The 18,901-nt window shown below is 45.6% G+C and overlaps 1 protein-coding gene across 1 annotated transcript in view; it reads right to left on the bottom strand.

Annotated features, from left to right (window-relative positions):
- The window catches only part of LOC137370302 (collagen alpha-2(IX) chain-like), a 78,329-nt gene that overhangs the window by 18,595 nt on the left and 40,833 nt on the right, over positions 1–18,901 (bottom strand). Inside the window, exons 20-23 of the mRNA XM_068032682.1 lie at positions 15,567–15,638; positions 15,443–15,478; positions 9,097–9,141; positions 8,976–9,008 (exon numbers count right to left, since the gene is read on the bottom strand). Coding sequence (XP_067888783.1) covers positions 8,976–9,008; positions 9,097–9,141; positions 15,443–15,478; positions 15,567–15,638 — 186 coding nt within the window. The remainder of the gene's footprint in view (positions 1–8,975; positions 9,009–9,096; positions 9,142–15,442; positions 15,479–15,566; positions 15,639–18,901) is intronic.

Genomic DNA, 18,901 nt, shown 5'->3' with positions numbered 1-18,901 from the left:
TTCTCTCTGTCCCCCTTTCTCTTTCTCTCTCCTCTCTCTCTCTCTTTCTCCGTCTTCCTTTCTCTCTCTCTTTCTCTGTCCCCCTTTTCTCTCTTCTCAGTCTCCCTTTCTCTCTCTCTCTTTCTCTCTCTCTGTCTCCCCTCTCTCTCTCTCTTTCTCTCTCTCTGTCTCCCCTCTCTCTCTGTCCCCCCCTCTCTCTCTCTCTGTCCCCCCCCTTTCTCTCTCTCTCTGTCCCCCTTTCTCTTTCTCTCTCTGTCGCCTTCTCTCTCTCTCCCTTTCTCTCTGTCCCCCTTTCTCTTTCTCTCCTCTCTCTCTCTCTCTCTCTTTCTCCGTCTTCCTTTCTCTCTCTCTCTCTCTGTCCCCCTTTCTCTCTCTCTCTGATAGTTGTAGAGAGCAGGAACGCTCAGCAGATGGTTGGTCAGTTTTTAGAAAAACATTACACATCAGTTTCACAGCTGACAACTGCTGACATCAGGAACTGCAGTTTCCCAACTTCAGACAGACTCAGACAACTGGATTTTAAGAGCCCACCGCCAATCACATGTAGGGGGCAGGCTGTCCGTCGCCAGCAATGGCGTCAGCTGCCTGTGCGCAGGCACTGGCAGCCTTATTTAAAGGGCAATCAACCCTGCCGGCATATTTCAATTTTTAAAGAACCCCCCACTTTTATCAAATAAATTTCTAAGGCCCCTTTCCCACACCCCAATCACAATTACATTAACTATTTGCCCTTCCACCAAAATACTTCTCTTCTAAATCTGACCTTCCGCCACACCCCACCCTCACCCCCCCAGACTGCACAAAGTTTAAAGTTCACCTCTTCACACCATCCCCTACACCCATTACGTTTATTTGACCCCCTCCCCACCATGCACTAGAAATCTTGTCTCCTCCCCCCCTCCCCATCAGTGTCACACCAGCTTTCCCTACACTGGGAATTGAAGGTATGGAAGTGCCAGCTGCCACGATCCCGGAAGATTCAAGGTAAGTTTATTTAAATTTATGCATGTCATTAATTTAAATATTTAAATCCAGGTCCCATCGCACAGCAGCCGGGGGCCTCTGCCCCGAGGATCGGGCCAGGCCCTCCCGGCGTCAGCCTTTGTGGCAGACCGCTGCCGGGACCATCTTCCGGCCCCCCCGCCACGGAGCCAGACATCGAAGGCTTGGTAAAATCCAGCCCAGGGTTTCCGGCAGGTTCCGACTTTGCTTAAAAAAAAACGCCGGAAAACCCCAAATCTGTCTGAAGTCGGGAATCGGCTGTTCCTGATGTCAGCAGCTATCAGCTGTTAAACTGACAACAATCTTTTTAAAAGCTGGTCTAACAATGGGAAATTTCTCATCTCCAGTCACAGACCCCTGGTGAGGATGAGGAACGGCCCAGTACATTTTATACCCGTGGGCCGGATGGGAACCTTTGGCGGGTCAGATCCTGGCCCAAGGGCCGTCTGTTGGACAACTCTGTCCTAGATGATCATCCAGTTGCCAGAAATAGTAGTAAACCTGAGGATTGGGAAAACTTTAGAATACAGCAAAGGAAGGCGAAGAAATTGATAAAGGGAGAATAGAATATGAATGTAAGCTAACAAAAAATATAAAAATGGACTATAAAAGCTTCTACAAGCCTGTAAAAAGGAAATGTTTGGCTGAGACAAATGTGGATCCATTACAGGCAGAGTCAGGAGAACTTATAATGGGGTAAGAGAGAAATGGCAGAGAAGCTGTGTCTGTCTTCACTGACGAAGATACAAGAAATCTCCCAGAATTAGAGATCCAAGGGATTAGGGGGAATGAGGAATTGAAGGAAATTAGTATTAGTAAGAAGGTCATACTGGAGAAATTAAAGGGGCCGAAGGGTGATAAGTCCCCAGGACCTGATATTATACATCCCAGAGTGTTGAAAGAGGTGGCTATGGAGATAGTCGATGCATTGGTGATCATCTTCCAAAATTCTATAGATTCTGAAGCAGTTCCTGCAGATTGGAAGGTCGCAAACGTCACCCCACTATTGAAGAAGGGAGCGAGAGAGAAAACAGGGAATTACAGACCTGTTAGCCTTACATCAGTCATTGGGAAAATGCTAAATCTATTCTAAAGGATGCGATAAATGGACACTTGGATGATAATGATCTGATTGGACATAGTGAACATGGATTTATGAATGGGAAATCATGTTTGACAAATGTGTTGGAGTTTTTTGAGGATATTACTAACAGAATTGATAAAGGGGAGTTGGTGGACGTGGTATACTTGAATTTTCAGAAGGCTTTTGATAAAGTCCCCACAGGAAGTTGGTTAACAAAATTAAAGTACATGGGATAGAAGGTAATACACTGGCATGGATTAAGGATTGGTTAACAAGCAGAAAGCAGACAGTAGGAATAAACCAGTCATTTTCACGTTGGCAGGCTGTAACTAATGGGGTACCACAGGAATCAGTGCATAGGCCCCAGCTATTCACAATATATATCAATGATTTGGATGTGGAGACCAAATGTAGTATTTCCAAGTTCGCGGATGACACAGAACTAGGTGGGAATGTATGTTGTGAGGAAGATACAAAGTGGCTTCAAGGGGATTTGGACAGATTTAGTGAGTGGGCAAGAACATGACAGATGGAATATAATGTGGAAAAATGTGAGGTTATTCAATTTGGTAGGAGGAATAGATGTGCAGAGTATTTCTTAAATGGTAAGAGATTAGAAAGCGTAGATGTACAAAGGGACCTGGGTGTCCTTGTCAATAAGTCACTGAAAGCTAACATGCAGGTGCAGCAAGCAATTAAGAAGGCTAATGGTATGTTAGCCTTTATCACAAGAGGATTTGAGTATGGGAATGGTGAAGTCTTGCTTCAGTTGTATAGAACCTTGGTTACACCACACTTGGAGTACTGTGTGCAGTTTTGGTTCTCTTACCTTAGGAAGGATATTATTGCCTTAGAGGGAATGCAACAAAGGTTCACCAGACTTATTCCTAGGATGGTGGGACTGTCCTATGAAGAGAGATTGGGGAAACTGGGCCTGTATTCTCTCGAGTTTTGAAGAACGAGAGGTGATCTCATTGAAACCTACAAAATACTTAAGGGATAGACAGGGTAGATGCAGGTAAGATGTTTCCCCTGGTTGGGGAGTCTAGAACCAGGGCACAATTTCAAAATAAGGGGGAAGCCACTTAGGACAGAGGTGAGGAGAAATTTCTTTACTCAGAAGGTTGTGAATCTTTGAAATTCTCTACCCCAGAGGGCTCTGGAAGCTCAGTCATTGAGTATGTTTAAAGCAGAGATTGACAGAGTTCTAAATATAAAAGACAAAGGGATATGAGGATTGTGTGGGAAAAAGGCATTGAAGTGGATGATCAACCATGATCATATTGAATGGCGGGGCAGGCTCAATGGGCTGAATGGCCTACTCCTGCTCCTATTTTCCAATGTTCCTATCCCTCCCTAACCTAAAGAATAACTGTATCAATCCTACAACCTTTCCAGCTATAATCAGCTTACAACTCAGATCAGGAATTAAACTTGAGCCCACCTAAGTCTGAATAGCTCAATTCTGCTCTGGGCACTCCATTTACCAATTGAGTCATTGGGGAGCCCAGTTCAATCTTCAATGGGCTCTTCTCACTATCTGCTTGTTAGGACCAGGTGAGAAAGGGGTTCCGTCTCAGCCTTTTCCTGGTTTGACCATAACAGGGTTTAATTTTTAATATGCCATGTTTTTAGCTTCCCCTCAGTGAATCCTTGTTCACTGCTGTCCAATTGTAATGGCAAAGAAATCAACCAGACAGGTTTTCTTAGACTTAAACAACAAAGGTGCAAGTTTTAAAACTCTAATTCGGTTAAAACTACGCAACGACGCTAGCATGCAGACACGAAGAAAATGTTTAGCACATGCAGATAGAGACAGAAAAGGAGAAAGAATCAAGGGGAAAGGTTTGACGCAATAGCTGGAGTTCATTTACTGTCTTTTGAGTTCAATGTAAAATCTTAGATTGCAGTTAAATCTTACCATCTTGTTGTGGCCCAGTGCACTCTTTCAAACTTATTTCGATGGTTTTCTGTCTTGGCTTAGTTTCTTCCATGGGTCCCTGTCTTTGTTTGAGAGGGACAGACAGCAAGACAGGGAGATGCTGTCTTCCTTCAAGTTCAGTTGCAGTCTGACTCAAACTGTTCTGTGAGCACAGTTCAAAACTCCAAGTAGGCCAGCAGGTTAATCATGTGACTAACCTCTTATTTGGAATAACCGCTACTGCGGTTTGTGGATTGTCCATCTTAGTAGACACCCTCAGTGGGGGGGGATTGGAATGCTGGCCTTTTACACATTCAATGTCTGGAAATCAAAATCCATTTGGGTTAATTGAATCAGGAAGCAGTTCCATTGTCTTCTCCAGGCAACTGTCACTTAGAATGCAAATGTTTGCAGCCACTGTCCTTTTAAAATGCAGATACAGCCATATTTCAGTCCAGTAAGTGTTTAAAAATTAATGTTCCATATGACAAAAATATGCCTCCTTCTTGGCAAGTGTGGTTTTCAACACACCTCCACAGCAAGGGGAAGGAAATGCAATTTTTAGAAGAGTATTTCATTCAGAAAGACTAGAGAGAACAGTAAGTACAGAAAAACACACACGCATACCTCTCATTCATTCTTATTCATTCAGAAATCCTAAAAATTGTTATAGCCTGTCTTTTCTTGGTAGCCGTACCGCTTTAAACTGCCCATTTTGGCATCCCAATAAACACGTGGTTTTTGGGGAAGTTTTTCAGTTTACATATTTCCATGACTTCCGAGGGTATCTTTGTTCCTGTTGAGGTCTGCAGGGGGAGGGGTATATTTAATTAGCCCTCAGTTGGAGTTCTGCTCAGGAGAGTCAGTAGTGGGTGGATCCATTCCGAACACTTTTTCAGTGCTTTGATGAGTCATGCAAGGGCTTTTCACCTTAGGGGATGGTTGGTTTACTTTTCTCCTGACTGTGGGGGAGAATTCTTTGCTAATCTTCCCTTTGTCCTCTGGGAAGCTCCTGCTCGCAGATATTTGTCCAGATTCTACCCTGCAGCAGACACTCCCCTGCAGCACTTTGATTAGTTGAGGCATCACCCTCATGGTTTCTCTGCCCTTTTGAGGACTTTCTTTGTCTCTGCAGGTTCCTGTAAATGCTGTTAGCAACTCTGGTGGTGTGCTTCTGGTGTCTGCATTTACCTAGGAGGATATGGGGTCTAATTTTTCAAACATTTTGGGGTTGGCTGACTAGACAGTAGGGGTTTCCATTTGGGATTCCTCTTAGATCTCCTTTAACATGTCCTCTTTCTCCCTTTTTCCCCTTTCCTCTCTAACCTTTTGCCAACCCTGTGCCTGTCTGTCCCCTTTTGTTCTCAGCAGGGTCCCTTACAGTTCACCAGCCCTCTGCTGGAGGATTTTCCAAAAGCCAACTCAGGACTTAGGGGTGCAGATTTCACTGTAGGTTGGGGTTTCCCCTCAACCTGGCACACGTGGCAACTCCTGCAGTACTCCACCACATTTTTGTGAAGTTTTGGCCAGTCAAACTGCTGTCTTATGCGGGCTTTGGTTTTTTGTATACTGACATGTACAGCCACTGTAATCTCATGGGCCATTCTTAATATTTCTCTCTCGTACCTCTGCGGCACCACTAACTGGTGAACCACTGTCCACTCATTGCTCTCAGGTCTGTGAGGAGAACTCCATTTCCTCATCAGTACCTCATTCTTTAAATAGTAGCAATCAGGAACTCCCTCTGCTTCAATTTCAGGCTGGGCAGCCTGTGCTAACTTTCTCAAAACTGGGTCGGCTCACTGAGCCTTGGCTAGGGAAAATCCATTTAATTCATTCCCTGGGTCTCCTAACTTTCCAAAGAAAGTCTCAGACAGACAGACCTGGTCATCTGCCTGCAGTGCCAATTCAGTCTCCTCTGGGGGAGCTGGTTTGATCATAGCCTGATTCACTAAATATTCGGGAAAACTGCAGGGGACCATCTCCTGCCACTACCCTGTCTCTCTGACCGCCTGCGGTTTCTCCTTCATTACTGGGGAAGCTACCACCTTTGCCCCCACCATTACCAAGGAGCAGGTCAACCCCGTCCACAGGCAAACTAGGGACAATCCTTACAGTCACTGGTCCCAAAACTAGGTCACACTCCAAGTGTACACTGCCCTTGGTGTTTACTACACTCTCTGGGGGAAAGGTCAGGCCTTTTCCAAGTAAAAGTGATCTAGTGGCCTCTTTGTCCCTGAGGATTAATATGGGCTTGCTTGCCCCACTCAAGGGGTATGGGGCTACTTTCCCTTCAGACACATAATCCTGATAATCCTCAGGAATCCTATTAAATTTTCCTGCACCTGCAGCAGTACGTTTCCTGGGCCTTATTACTGCTGCAGGTAAAGCCACAGCTTCACTGAGTGTGTGTGCCCTCATTAACCCTACAGGCTTTCACCGTAGTTTCCAGCAGTCAGCTCTCAGATGACCTGCTTTATTACAATGGAAGCACAAAGGTCTCCAGGTCCCACTCCTGCTTACAGCACTATCCTTTTTGGCTGGAGGAGGGCCCCCTATGTCTCCTGCTTTTCTTTCTCTCCCAGGACTGCTTGGGCTTCTATCACCTTTCCACCCTTTGTCCTTTTCCAATTTGTGAGGGTGACTAGGAAAGGTTTTCCACCTGGGAACCAACTTATAGATGAGAGCAAACTCATTCAACCAGAGCTGCGACTTGCCTGGTTCTATAAACTTCTGTTCCTCTACATGTGTCTTTAGGGAGAGTGGGAGAGAGTTTTTAAATTCCTCGAGCAAAATTACCTCTCAGATTTTCATAGCTGGGCTGCACTTTAAGAGCCATCAACCACTGGGCAAAAGCCAGTTGCTTACTTCTCTCAAACTCCAAGTAAGTTTGATCAACTTGCTCCTTGAGGGTTCGAAATTTTTGGTGATAGGCTTCCAGTACTAGATCATATGACCCGAGGATAGCATTTTATGTCAGTTCATAATTGGATGAACAGATGAACTGGCAACAGGAAATAAACCTCATGGGCTTTTCCTGTTAACTTGCTTTGTAACAGAAGAGTCCAAGTCTCAGCTGGCCACATTAACTGCCTTGCAAGTTTTTCAAAAGATACAAAAAATGCTTTAACACATCCCTCATTGAATTTTGGGATCAATTGAGTCAATTTTAACAATTCAGTACCCAGCCCTGAATTACGATTCTCCATATTGGCCATGCTTTCACAGGCATTACTGTGTCGGCCCCTAGTTATCTCAAGCCACCTCAGCTCTCTCTCCTCGCATTCCTTCTGGAAGGTTCTTTCTCTTTCTCACTCTTCTCTTTTTTTTCTTTTTCCTGTCTCTCTCTTTCTCTTTCTTCAAATTCAAGTTTCCTCTGTTCCAATTGTATCTTTGTTAGCAATACCCTGTCTGGGTCTGCTTCTAACCCTGTTTCTGCTTCTTTAGATTCAAGTGAAATATAGTTGGCCATTAGCCTTAGGAGTTCAGACTTTCTAGCATTGGCACAGACAGTGATCCCACACTGCTCAGCCATTTTTCTCAACTCTTCCATAGACAGTGCTTTTAATTTATCCCAAGTTACTTCACCCTTTCTTGGGTAGCTATTGGCTTCAGTCACAGACATGTTAATATTCCAGCACACACAACGACAAGAAAACCTGCATCAAAATCTTTTTTCTTTTTGATTGGGATCAATTTGACTTCCCACTTCCAATTTCACATTGGTCTGTGGGTCGAAGCCAGACGCTAGCCCCCAAATTTCTGTTACAACCAGGTGAGAAAGGGGTGTAGGGGTTTCCTCTCAGCCTTTTCCTGGTTTGAACGTAACAGTGTTTAATTTTTGAAGCACATGTTTTTAGCTTCCCCCTCTGTAAATCCTTGTTCACTGCTCTCCAATTGTAAAGGCAAAGAAATCAACCAGACAGGTTTTTCTTAGATTTAAACAAGAAAGGTGTAAGTTTATTAACCTTAAAACTCTAATTCGGTTAAAACTACTAAAACTACGCAATGCGACGATGCTAGCATGCATATGTGATAAACATACATGCAGATAGAGACAAGAAAGGAGAAAGAGTCAAGGGGAAAGGTTTGACGCAATAGCTGGAGCTCATTTACTGTCTTATGAGTTCAATGTAAAATCTTTGATTGCAGTTAAATCTTGCCGTTTCGTTGGGGCCCAGTGCACTCTTTCAAACTTGTTTTGATGGTTTTCTGTCTTGGCTTAGTTTCTTCCGTGGGTCCCTGTCTTTGCACAAGAGGGAGACAGAGCAAGACAGGAAGATGCTGTCTTCCTTCAAGTTCAGTTGCAGTCTGTGAACACAATTCAAAACTCCAAGTTGGCCAGCAGGTTAGTCACGAGACTAACCCCGTATTTGGAACAACCGCTCCTGCGGTTTGCGGATTGTCCATCTTAGTAGGCACTCTCAGTGTGGGGGGGAATGGGATGCTGGCTTTTTACACATTCAATGTGTGGTGATCAAAATCCATTTGGGCTAATTGAATCAGGGAGCAGTTCCATTGTCTTCTCCAGGCAACTGTCACATAGAATGCAAATGTTTGCAGCCACTGTCCTTTTAAAATGCAGGTACAGCCATATTTCAGTCCAGTAAGAGTGTAAAAATTAATGTTCCATATGACTAAATTAAATGCCTCCTTCTTGGCAGGTGTGGTTATCATCACACTGCCCTTGAAAACACCTTGATAAATTTAATCCAATTTTGCCTTATCCAACCCTAATATAATGTCTGTCTCCTTGCTCCAACACCCATTTGCCATTTAATGGCTTTGATGAGACAATAACAAACAATTTACAAAAGGTCCGATGGGAAAACAATGAATGTCTATTGTATTAAAGCAAATTATCAGTGCCACAAATTAAATTCTTCTGCTATAACCTTTTCTACCTGTCATATTTAATGCAAGTTGTACCTAACAGGATATATCCTGAAAAAAATGACAATTACAAACCTGTCCTTTGTCACCTACTTCACCTTTGTCACCCTGTATAGAGAAAGAAGAGATTATGTATGTATAAATCTGTAAACTTTCAAGCATGATTTGTTGATTTAATGCCCAGTCAATGAAATACCTTAGGTCCTGTTTTGCCTTGAAATCCAGTTCTTCCAGTTTCACCCTAATAAAAGAACAGTTTGAACCGTAAAATTAGCATTTCCATATGTTTACAAAAGACCTGAGTGTTCATTCATACCAAGTTGCAGGAATTTATACCAAAGGTGCAACACATAACTAGCACTCTGGTAGAATTCAGATCCATGTCCTGATTGTGCACCCTTCCAATTCCAGCCATACTGCGGGGGTTGGTTTACAGTGGACTCGAGCTGTTTCCCAAGTGTTGGGAGAGGGAAAAAGTTGGTGAGTAGTTCACCTCATACCAACTACTCTTGAGCACTTCCTCGTATCTGGTTACTTGGCAACATTTGCTAAAGCATGGAAGGGGTTAGTCTGCCAATACCAATGACCAGATATAGGTATGTAGCACAGGGAGACTAAAAAAAACTCCACAAAACTTTATATTAACTTAGTGTCATTTTGTATTCAACACTATATTATCTGCATTATCACATCAAATTTTAACAAAAGCATTGGGTAGTGGTTAAGGCTGTAAGGTTAAAATTACTGTTAGGGAACACTATAGAACAAATACTCAATACATTTGTTTGACAATCTTGAGTCTGATATGTTAACAAAAGTGCTAACCCCTTATTTTAAGTGGGTTAATGTCCTGTAGAATTAGCAAACTTTACGAACATCATTTAATGGGCTGAATTTTCATCCTGAGGTGGAGGTGGGTTCAGAGGCAGGAATGCCGGGAAAATCGCAATGGCAAGCGGCATTCCAGTTTCCCGATGCATTCCCACCTGCCAGTGGTTTTGGTGGGGGCAGCTTCTTGGGGGTTGTGGAAACCTGCCCAAAAGTGGCAGGCAATCAACTAAGGCAGTTAACAAGCCACTTGAGAGCTCATTGCGAGGCTGATGTAGATTTTCGAAGAGATGCACGGGATACACGATGGGTCTGTAGCATGTCCAAGGAGATGAGGCAGCTGCACAGCGGGAGCCATTAAGTGAAACAGGAGTCATTCCTGACGCTGTATAAATGGTGAAATAAGCATGGAGGAGCTCATGCATTGGAACACAGTAGCGATGGCATAAGCAGAGCTTGCAGAGTGCTTCAGGTGGAGGCACTGGGGCAATTGTGTACGGAGTGCACCTAAAGGGGTAAGTAGGACACAGCAGGAGGGTCCAGGTAGCTGTTCCCATGCAGCTGGTGGCAACTATTATGGGGGGAGGCGGGTGGGGTGGGGGAGTTATTATTGACCAGAAACTGAACTGGAGTAGTCACATAAATACCGTGGCTACAAGAGCAGGTCAGAGGCTGGGAATTCTGAGGTGAGTAACTCACCTCCTGTCTCCCCAATGCTTGTCCACCATCTACAAGGCGCAAGTCAGCAGTGTGATGGAATACCCTCCAATTGCCTGAATGAGTCCAGCTCCAACAACATTCAAGAAGGTTGACATCATCCAGGACAAAGCAGCCCGCTTGATTGGCACCCCATCCACCACCTTCAACATTCACTCCCTCCACCAGCAGCGCACAGTGGCAGCAGTGTGTACCATCTACAAAATGCACTGCAGCAAAGCACCAAGGTTCTTTCAACAGCACCTTCCAAACCCGCGACCTCTACCACCTAGAAAAACAAGGGCAGCAGACACATGGGAACATGATTATCTGCAAGTTTCCCTCCAAGCCACACACCATCCTGACTTGGAACTATATCGCTGTTCCTTCACTGTTGCTGGGTCAAATTCCTGGAACTGCCTTCCTAACAGCACTGTGGGTGTACCTACCCTACACAGACTGCAGTGGTTCAAGAAGGCAGCTCATCACCACCTTCTCAAGGGCAATTAGGGATGGGCAACAAATGCTGGCCTTGCCAGCGATGCCCACAATCCGTGAAAGAATAGAAAAAAATTGAGGCCACCCCCTGGGGACGGGACTCAGCTACGCTGAGGTGGCAACAAGTTATGATCAAGAGCAGCTGCGCCAGCCCCCTGGTGCAGAGGAATGCAGTGATGCATGAGGGGCAGGGAGGGCACAAATGGTCTACGCTCATCATAGAGTTTACCAGCAATGACTTAGCTTCCTGGACATGTCAGAGCAACAGTGCCACCAGAGGCTGCGTCTATCAAGACAGGTGGTTGCTGACTTCTGTGCCCTCGTGGAGGAGCATCTCAAGCCTCATCAGTCATGTGGGCATGCTCTGCCAGTAACTGTTGAAAGTGGCAGTAGCCTTGAACTTCTTTGCCTCTGGGTCATTTGAAGGGGCGGCAAATTGCAAGCAGCCGCCCATCATAGCATCAGGAAGTGACAGATGCCCTGTATGAGAGGACAATGGAGTACATTGAGTTCCAGACTGATAGTGCCACTCAGGCTCAGAGGGCCGTGGGCTTTGCCTCCATGGCAGGATTTCCTCAGGTACAGGGCATGAGCGACTGCATTCGTGCAGCCATCAAGGCCCTGGCAGAGCAGCCGGGGGCATTTATAAATAGTAAGGGATTCCACTCCCTCAATGTCCAGCTGGTGTGTGACCACCACAAGTATTTTCTGCAGGTGTGTGCAAGCTTTCCTTGAGGCAATCACAGGTGCTGCATCCGTTCATGTCACTAGAGAGACTATGTGGATGGCTGCTAGGGGACAAGCATTATCCATTGAAGATCCGTTGAAGTAGTAACTCCGGCACCGGTGTGCAAACCTACAATGGAGGCAGACTTGCTACAACTGCTGCCATCTCAGCACAAGGGCCACCATTGAGCAGGTCATTGAACTGCTGAAGATGCAGCTCTGCTGTGCTGACCAGTTGTGGGGGAGGTGGGGAAGGTGGGGGGTTACCCTCTAGTACACTCCATCAAGGGTTATCACATGGTGGTACATTGCATTCTGCACAATATGGCCCCCCATAGAGGTGTGGACCTCGAGGAAGAAGCTGCAGAGGAGAGGCACACATCTTCACAGGAGGAGGAGAAAGATCACGTGGTGCAGTACAGTGATCCTGTGATACAAGGCCTTCCTTGTTGAGGCATCAAACCATTGACCAGGACAGCAGGGAAGCTCAGGCCGCACTGATCCAGGCACACTTCTCCTGAGGCCGGCAATCCTGAATTGCATTTGGTCAGGTACCATACCTTTCCCACAAGGAGCGGCTGCATCCAAAATGCCTGCCATGCAAATACGTCTGCTATTTCCCCACAATTCCCGGAAAACACGTCGCCTCCGGCCACAAAGTGTCTCCGACCGCCTATCTTTGCGTCACATATCCACTTCATCGTGCCGATGCCTTAATGCCTTAAAATAATGGGATCGCACACATCAGGGTGCTATTGTGAACCAGCTCATTACATTAAGGGTTGCTCAGTGAACAGAAGCAGTACAAAGGTCATCCCAGTGAACCCCAAAGTGAAACTTCTAAAGTGACACGGTCCGTACCCGACTGCTCCTACGGGGTGTTCCCCTGTGGCTGAAGCAGAAGTGGAGGCAGGCTGCCTGTGGTACCTATCCTAACCATTGCGGTACAAGTGAGGGCAGCACCACTGGCTGCCACACCTGTTGTGATGGAGTCTTCCTTCATAGACTGAGTTCAATAGAGCTTGTGTTTGTGCTTTTGGAGACAATCCCTGATTTGAAATTGAAACTAAAGGGCTTCCAGGTTCTGGGGGAGTCAAACCCAGGTTAGACAAGCAAACAGCCCTGTGACTGAGAACAAACAAGCAAGTTTTTTTTTGTAACCAGAAACATGTGACTGGAGCTTAAGTTTCAATTTCACAAGACGACTTTGGAGAGTGGTTGTTTAAAGAGACTGCAAAAGCTGCAAAGCTGGGTGTTGTTTAAAAGTTTCCCAGAGCTGCTGAACTGAGCCTGTTTTCTGGGAGCTACCCTTTGGAAAATAAAAGTTGCTAAGATTGTTTCCGGTGCCTTAAAGAGTTACATAAGGCAGGACCAGTGATGTTACACCACCAGGTGTTGTGAGCAAAACCACAGAAGATCCAGACTTTTGGTGGCGACGGTATTGGTGGGGTTTGGATTGCAGAGAAACTGCCATCGAATGGAAGCCAGTCTTTGCATCTTGGTAAGATGGGATCTGGAGATCTATTTGAAATGTTCAAAGACCTGAAGGACTTTGGGACTGTTCTGCACCATTTTACTGAAAGGATTGTCAAAGGACTTGAGATATATGCTTGTTGTAACTGATAGTTAACGTGTAACCTTTAAGATATATTTCAACCATGGCTTAACTGTTAGTACATATTTAATTTATGTTTATTTTGGTTTGAGTGTTGAAGTAAATTTTAGTAATATAAAATCTTGTCTGTTTGGCTTTTCCCTAAATTGGGGTCAGTCTTTTGGTTTGTTGGTAGCCCCCACGGGGATCATAAACATCTGCATTGATGCAAAGGCAGCCTTGGTCATGGGGGCTTGTAGTATAGATGATGCCAGTCCATTCATGGCGTGCATGCATGAGCAAGGGACCAGCAACTGGGGCACAACTGGTTGCCCTTCCATTTATCTCTGCGCCATCAGTGCAACTGACCAGTCAATGCTGCAAAACATGGCGTGCATTCTGTGCAAGGCAGTGCATTGTTCCTGCATTCACTCAGCGTGATGCCACATATGGTTTTCCATAAAGTAGACGACTCTTTTAGCACATTGACATTGTGGAACACAGCTCATGAATGGACTCCTCCATTCTCTGCCCAAGGCTCTGCATTGACTCTGGAAACTCATTTTGGCATACATCTCCCACTACTGCTGCAGAAAGATCCACCTCAGATGGTGACCCCTGAGGCACTGCATCTCCACCCAGCTGAGCATGAATGTAGCTCTCTTCCATCCTCCAAGGGGGACTGCCTCTGCCTCCATCACCTCCTACTGCTCACATGTAAAGTGCTGGTCCCCTTCTGCCACCCATTCTAAACTCGCTTGAAGCCTCACCAAGATGAATGTATCTGCACTGGTGGGGGGTGCAATTGACTGCTGTGACGGCAGTGCCTCGGATGAATCTTCCTCCTCTGAAGTTGCTACTGATGGCACAGTGGAATGCTGAGGCTGCTCCTCCACAATTGAGACAAAAGATATTAGTTAGGAAAGCTCTCCTCTGTCAGCAACAGTTTATGCAGAGCTGCAGCAGCCCATAACGGCTTACGCATTAGCATGAACTACACAAACAGAGATGGAGCTCCATCCACCTCACATCAAAACGCTAACATGCTTTCACTCTCTTAGACAGACACCAATCTTGCCTCTACTGACTACCTGCTGTGCTGCTACCTGGGCAGTTTTAAGGGCCTCCTCCTCCTCCATGGCTGTCAGTATACAATATGTGCCACTCCACCACTGGAGTGACCCCTTTCTCACATGCGTGTTCTTTATTCCTGCAAAGTTAACAGCAAGAGAGTTAGGTTCATGCTGCTCTCTGTCACCGCTTCCCCGTGGCCCATTCACAAGTGATGTCCACGTTCCAGTGTCACCTCCTCCACAAGTGCTTGTGATGTGAGGAGTTGTGATGTTCCGAAGAAGGGTCACTGACCCGAAACGTTAACTCTGCTTCTCTTTTCACAGATGCTGCCAGACCTGCTGAGTGGTTCCAGCATTTCTTGTTTTTACTTGTGATGTGAGTGTTGCCCACAGCTCAGGGGTGCCCCTGGGCACACACATCCTCACTGTTCCTGAGCACTGCGCACCCTCAGGCTGCTCTGCTCATAGGTTTGCTGATACCCCCAGAATTGGAGGCCTGCCATTTGGCTGTAGCATCACACTCACCTCGCCAGACCTCAGAAGGTCGCTGAAGCTCTTCCTGCACAGCTCCCACATCCTGCTGACCACACTGCGGCTGCTCACCTCCTCCATGTCTGGCTGGCTGGCAGGTATCCTCCTGCTGCTCTCTGGGAACAGGACACTCCTCCGGGCTGCCACCACCTCGAACAGCAACTGGGACCACCCTTTCACAGGCGCCTGCCATGCTGCTGCTCCGCTGCATTCCGGGGTCTGCCATTGCGCAGGTTGCCAGCGTCCACAAACGTGGCCATCCGGCCAACCAGGCCCACCACATCTACATCCCGCCTCCGCAATGTGTCCGCCACCTCTAATTGAACATGCCAGCAGGCCACTAATTGGCTGCCTCCTTCAAAATCCCATTGGAAGTTTGGCAGCAACGTTGAGTAGGGTCAGAACTCGGAAATGGTCCCAAAGTTAGGGTCCTGACCCTAGAATGAAAATTCAGCCTAATTTGTTAAGCATCTTTCTGCTAATATTGTCAACAATCATCTCTACCTTCACAGATAGAAAAACTGTTTAGACATGGCTTTGCGGGACAACTGTTAACTGTTTCTGGCATTCCTATGTCTCCCACTACAGATTCTTACCTTCTGGCCATCAGGACCTGGTTCACCTTGCACACCCTGTGATGGAAAAATACAATAAATGAGATTTATTTTGCAAGAAGGGTGTTTTATAACTGATTGCTACTTCAATGACAGATCTACTCACCGGCAAGCCCTTTATTCCCTTTGCACCCGGCTTTCCAGGTATTCCAGTTTCCCCTGTATCACCTTTAGACCCCTGTAAGTCAGGACAAAAACATAATCCATAAACAGCCATATAAAAGGTGATAATTGAGGAAAAAAGTACTTCAGTAATCAACCTTTACTTTGCATTCAGATTATACCTATTTCAATCATTAGAAAAGGTACAAATTTAAAATCTTAAACTTCATGTTCTGCACGAATCTATTTTCACACCAACTTCAAGCCATATGTCTCCACCCCTCCCTCCCCTTGCTCCCTCGCCCCTTTCCCTATCCCTCTCGTGCATCGCTGGTGTGGTTAGCTGTCTGTTAATGAGTAAATAGGGCTCCAGAGCTGAGTTTCTAATTGGGATGATTTTCAGATAGATGCATGCGGGTTATTACTTAACATTCCCAGAATTTACTCCTGGCATTTCTTTGTGTTATTTTTACACAAGCCTGTTAATTATTCTTGTTTTTGGTGTTGGTTGAGTAAATTGCTCATGTAAACTGTTTAGAAAACCACAGGACTTCAAAATGCCCAAACTCTGCAAAGCTTTGAAGCCCTCTGTCTCAGTGTCACACATGGTGAACACCAAATGCCTGAAGAAAATAAGAAATAAGAACACAAGGATTTTTAAGAGCAACAAAAAGATATTAAGCCCAAAAAAGCCTTGGAGACCAAGTGTCTGCAAAGAAAAATGAAAAAATGAAATCAATTGCAGTTTGCATTCATGATATCGAAAAGACCAAATACAGTTAATCAACTGAAGTGCACATATATGTATTTAAACGTTATAATAGTTATCAGTGCCATTGGATATACTACATGAACTTCTATTCCAAGTTGACTGTCATTCATGAACTGTAAGAGCCATGATATATGTGAGATTTTTGTGATCTTAAATGTACTTGTTTTCATAACAATACACAGATGGATATAACTCATACCACAGGCCATTTCATGGCTGTTGGGAACACGAAGGGAAATCTACAACAGCAAATGTATGACTTTTTTTGAAACAAAGGGTTTAGTTATTCAAAAATAGTTAATTTGAAGTAGCAAGAATGTTGGTGCTCCAGGCTACTGGCTTGTGTCCATGATTGTTCAGATGCGGTGGGAGGTGCTGGGCACAGAGGCGGTGGCGTACGTGGGGAGGTTAGGGGAGTGTTGAAGAAGTCAAAGGAGAAAAGAGAGTAAATAAAAAGGGGCAAATAGTGGCTTTGCAGAAGCAATTCATTTCAATTGAAACCAGAAATTATACTCCCCAATAGCAAAGTACGTAAGTGGGGATCGGGCAGTACTAAGTTACAAAAGCAAAATTATTAGCTGATTCTGAGCTATGTGATCCAAGCTGAAGCAGCAGTGGAAGTACTGTCATTGGTCTCAAAAGTCCCTGGCTGGAATTTTACACCCAGCACCCTGCCCAGGAGCAGGCTAGGAGGCGTGGGTGGGAGGGCATAAAAATCGAGTGGGAGGCGGGGGACCGTTCCCATTGCCTACCCACCCCCACTATTTTACCAGCAGCGGGAGAGGTGGCAAACGGCCTGCCCGCCCCAGGTCTATTGAGGCCCTTAATTGGTTAATTAATTGCCACTTAAGGGCCTCCTCCTGCCGCCGCTGGTATTTTACCAGCAGCGGATGGGCACTTCAGCACCTGAGGAGGCTGCCCAGTAATACCTGGAGGCCTCCTGGTGGGCTGGGCAAGGTGGGGGGAGGGGAGGGGGAGCAAGCCCACCTGATTGGGTACCAGCCAATTGTCCCCAGCAAGGCCCGATCCCCACTTACTTGCTCCAAGGGTGATGTCCATATTGCCCCTCTCGCTGGGTGCAGTCCCAGCAGTGGCCACCACTCCCAGTGGCGATATGCAAAACTGAAGAGCTGCCAGCCCTCTGATTGGCTGGCAGCTCTTGGAGGCAGGACTTTCTGCCTCAGAGGAGTGGAAGCCCCAACTGAGGCCAATTCAGGGTCTGGGCCACACAAAATAGCAGCGTGGCTTCCAGGCCTGGCGGAGGCGGGCTCACTCCCAACTGTGCAGGCAGTGGGCAGGGCCAATGCTGTCACATATAATTCTGGCCTCTGATTGTACGGAAGAGCTTCCTACTCCTCATCATTGACCCCTGCTGGAAAATACATGTGTTTGGATATTAGATAAGTTCAGGCTGTGATCACTTGTAGTCAAATTGCCTACCAACTCCCATTATCTAAGCTCATACATGAAGGACAACTGCTTGGCTATTGGACAGGGTACTCAGAGTGACCAGTGCCTGCGAAGTCATATGTCAACATTAAAAGTTACCAGTTTTAGGAGAGGACAAAACTGAAGAAACAAAAACTAGAAATGATTAAAGAATAGCCTTCTAAGAATATATTTTCTTCTGTTGACTCTGGGAAGGGATCCAGTGGTTGTAAAATTTCCAATTGGTTGAACAAGAAGTGGCAGGGAGTTTTGTTAATATTCTGGGTGAGGAATCAAAGTGCCCTTTTGCACATCAGCGGGATAGATTATCCTTCCTCACCAACTCTTGTTATTGATTTAATCTCAGAGCAATTTATACTGATATAGTTTGTGGAGAAATCCAGCTCCTAGATTTTTTTTTATTCATTCACAAGACTTGGGCATCATTGGCAAGGCCAGCATTTATTGCTCATCCCTAATTGCTCTTTACAAGGTGGTGGTGAACAATCTTCTTGAATACATGTGGGTTGCTTGCTGGGCCATTTCAGGGGGCAGTTAAGAGTCAAGCACATTTCTGTGGGTCTGGAGTCACATATAAGCAACACTGAGTAAGAATGCCAGACTGTAAGATTGCCATAGAGGGGGTGCAACGAAGGTTCACCAGACTTGTTCCCGGGATGATGGGATTGTCCTATGAAGAAAGATTGGGGAAACTGGGCCTGTATTCTCTAGAGTTTTGAAAAATGAGAGGTGATTTCATCGAAACCTACAAAATAATTAAAGGGATAGACAGGGTAGATGCAGATAAGATGTTTCCCCTGGTTGGGGAGTCTAGAACCAGGGGAATTTCAAAATAAGGGGGAACTTAGGACAGAGATGAGGAGAAATTTCTTTACTCAGAGGGTTGCAAATCTTTGGAATTCTCTACCCCAGAGGGCTGTGGAAGCTCAGTCATTGAGTATGTTTAAAGTAGGGATTGACAGATTTCTAAATACAAATGACATAAAGGGATATGGGGATAGTGTGGGAAAAATACATTGAAGTGGATGATCAGCCATGATCATATTGAATGGCGGGGCAGGCTTGATGGGCTGAATGGACTACTCCTGCTCCTATATTCCTATGGCAGATTTCCTTCC

This window comes from Heterodontus francisci, chromosome 5 (genome assembly GCF_036365525.1).
Source record: "Heterodontus francisci isolate sHetFra1 chromosome 5, sHetFra1.hap1, whole genome shotgun sequence".
NCBI classification, from domain to species: Eukaryota; Metazoa; Chordata; class Chondrichthyes; order Heterodontiformes; family Heterodontidae; genus Heterodontus; species Heterodontus francisci.
The sequence above is the reverse complement of the archived record's forward strand: the minus strand, read 5'-3'. Positions and strand labels throughout refer to the sequence as shown.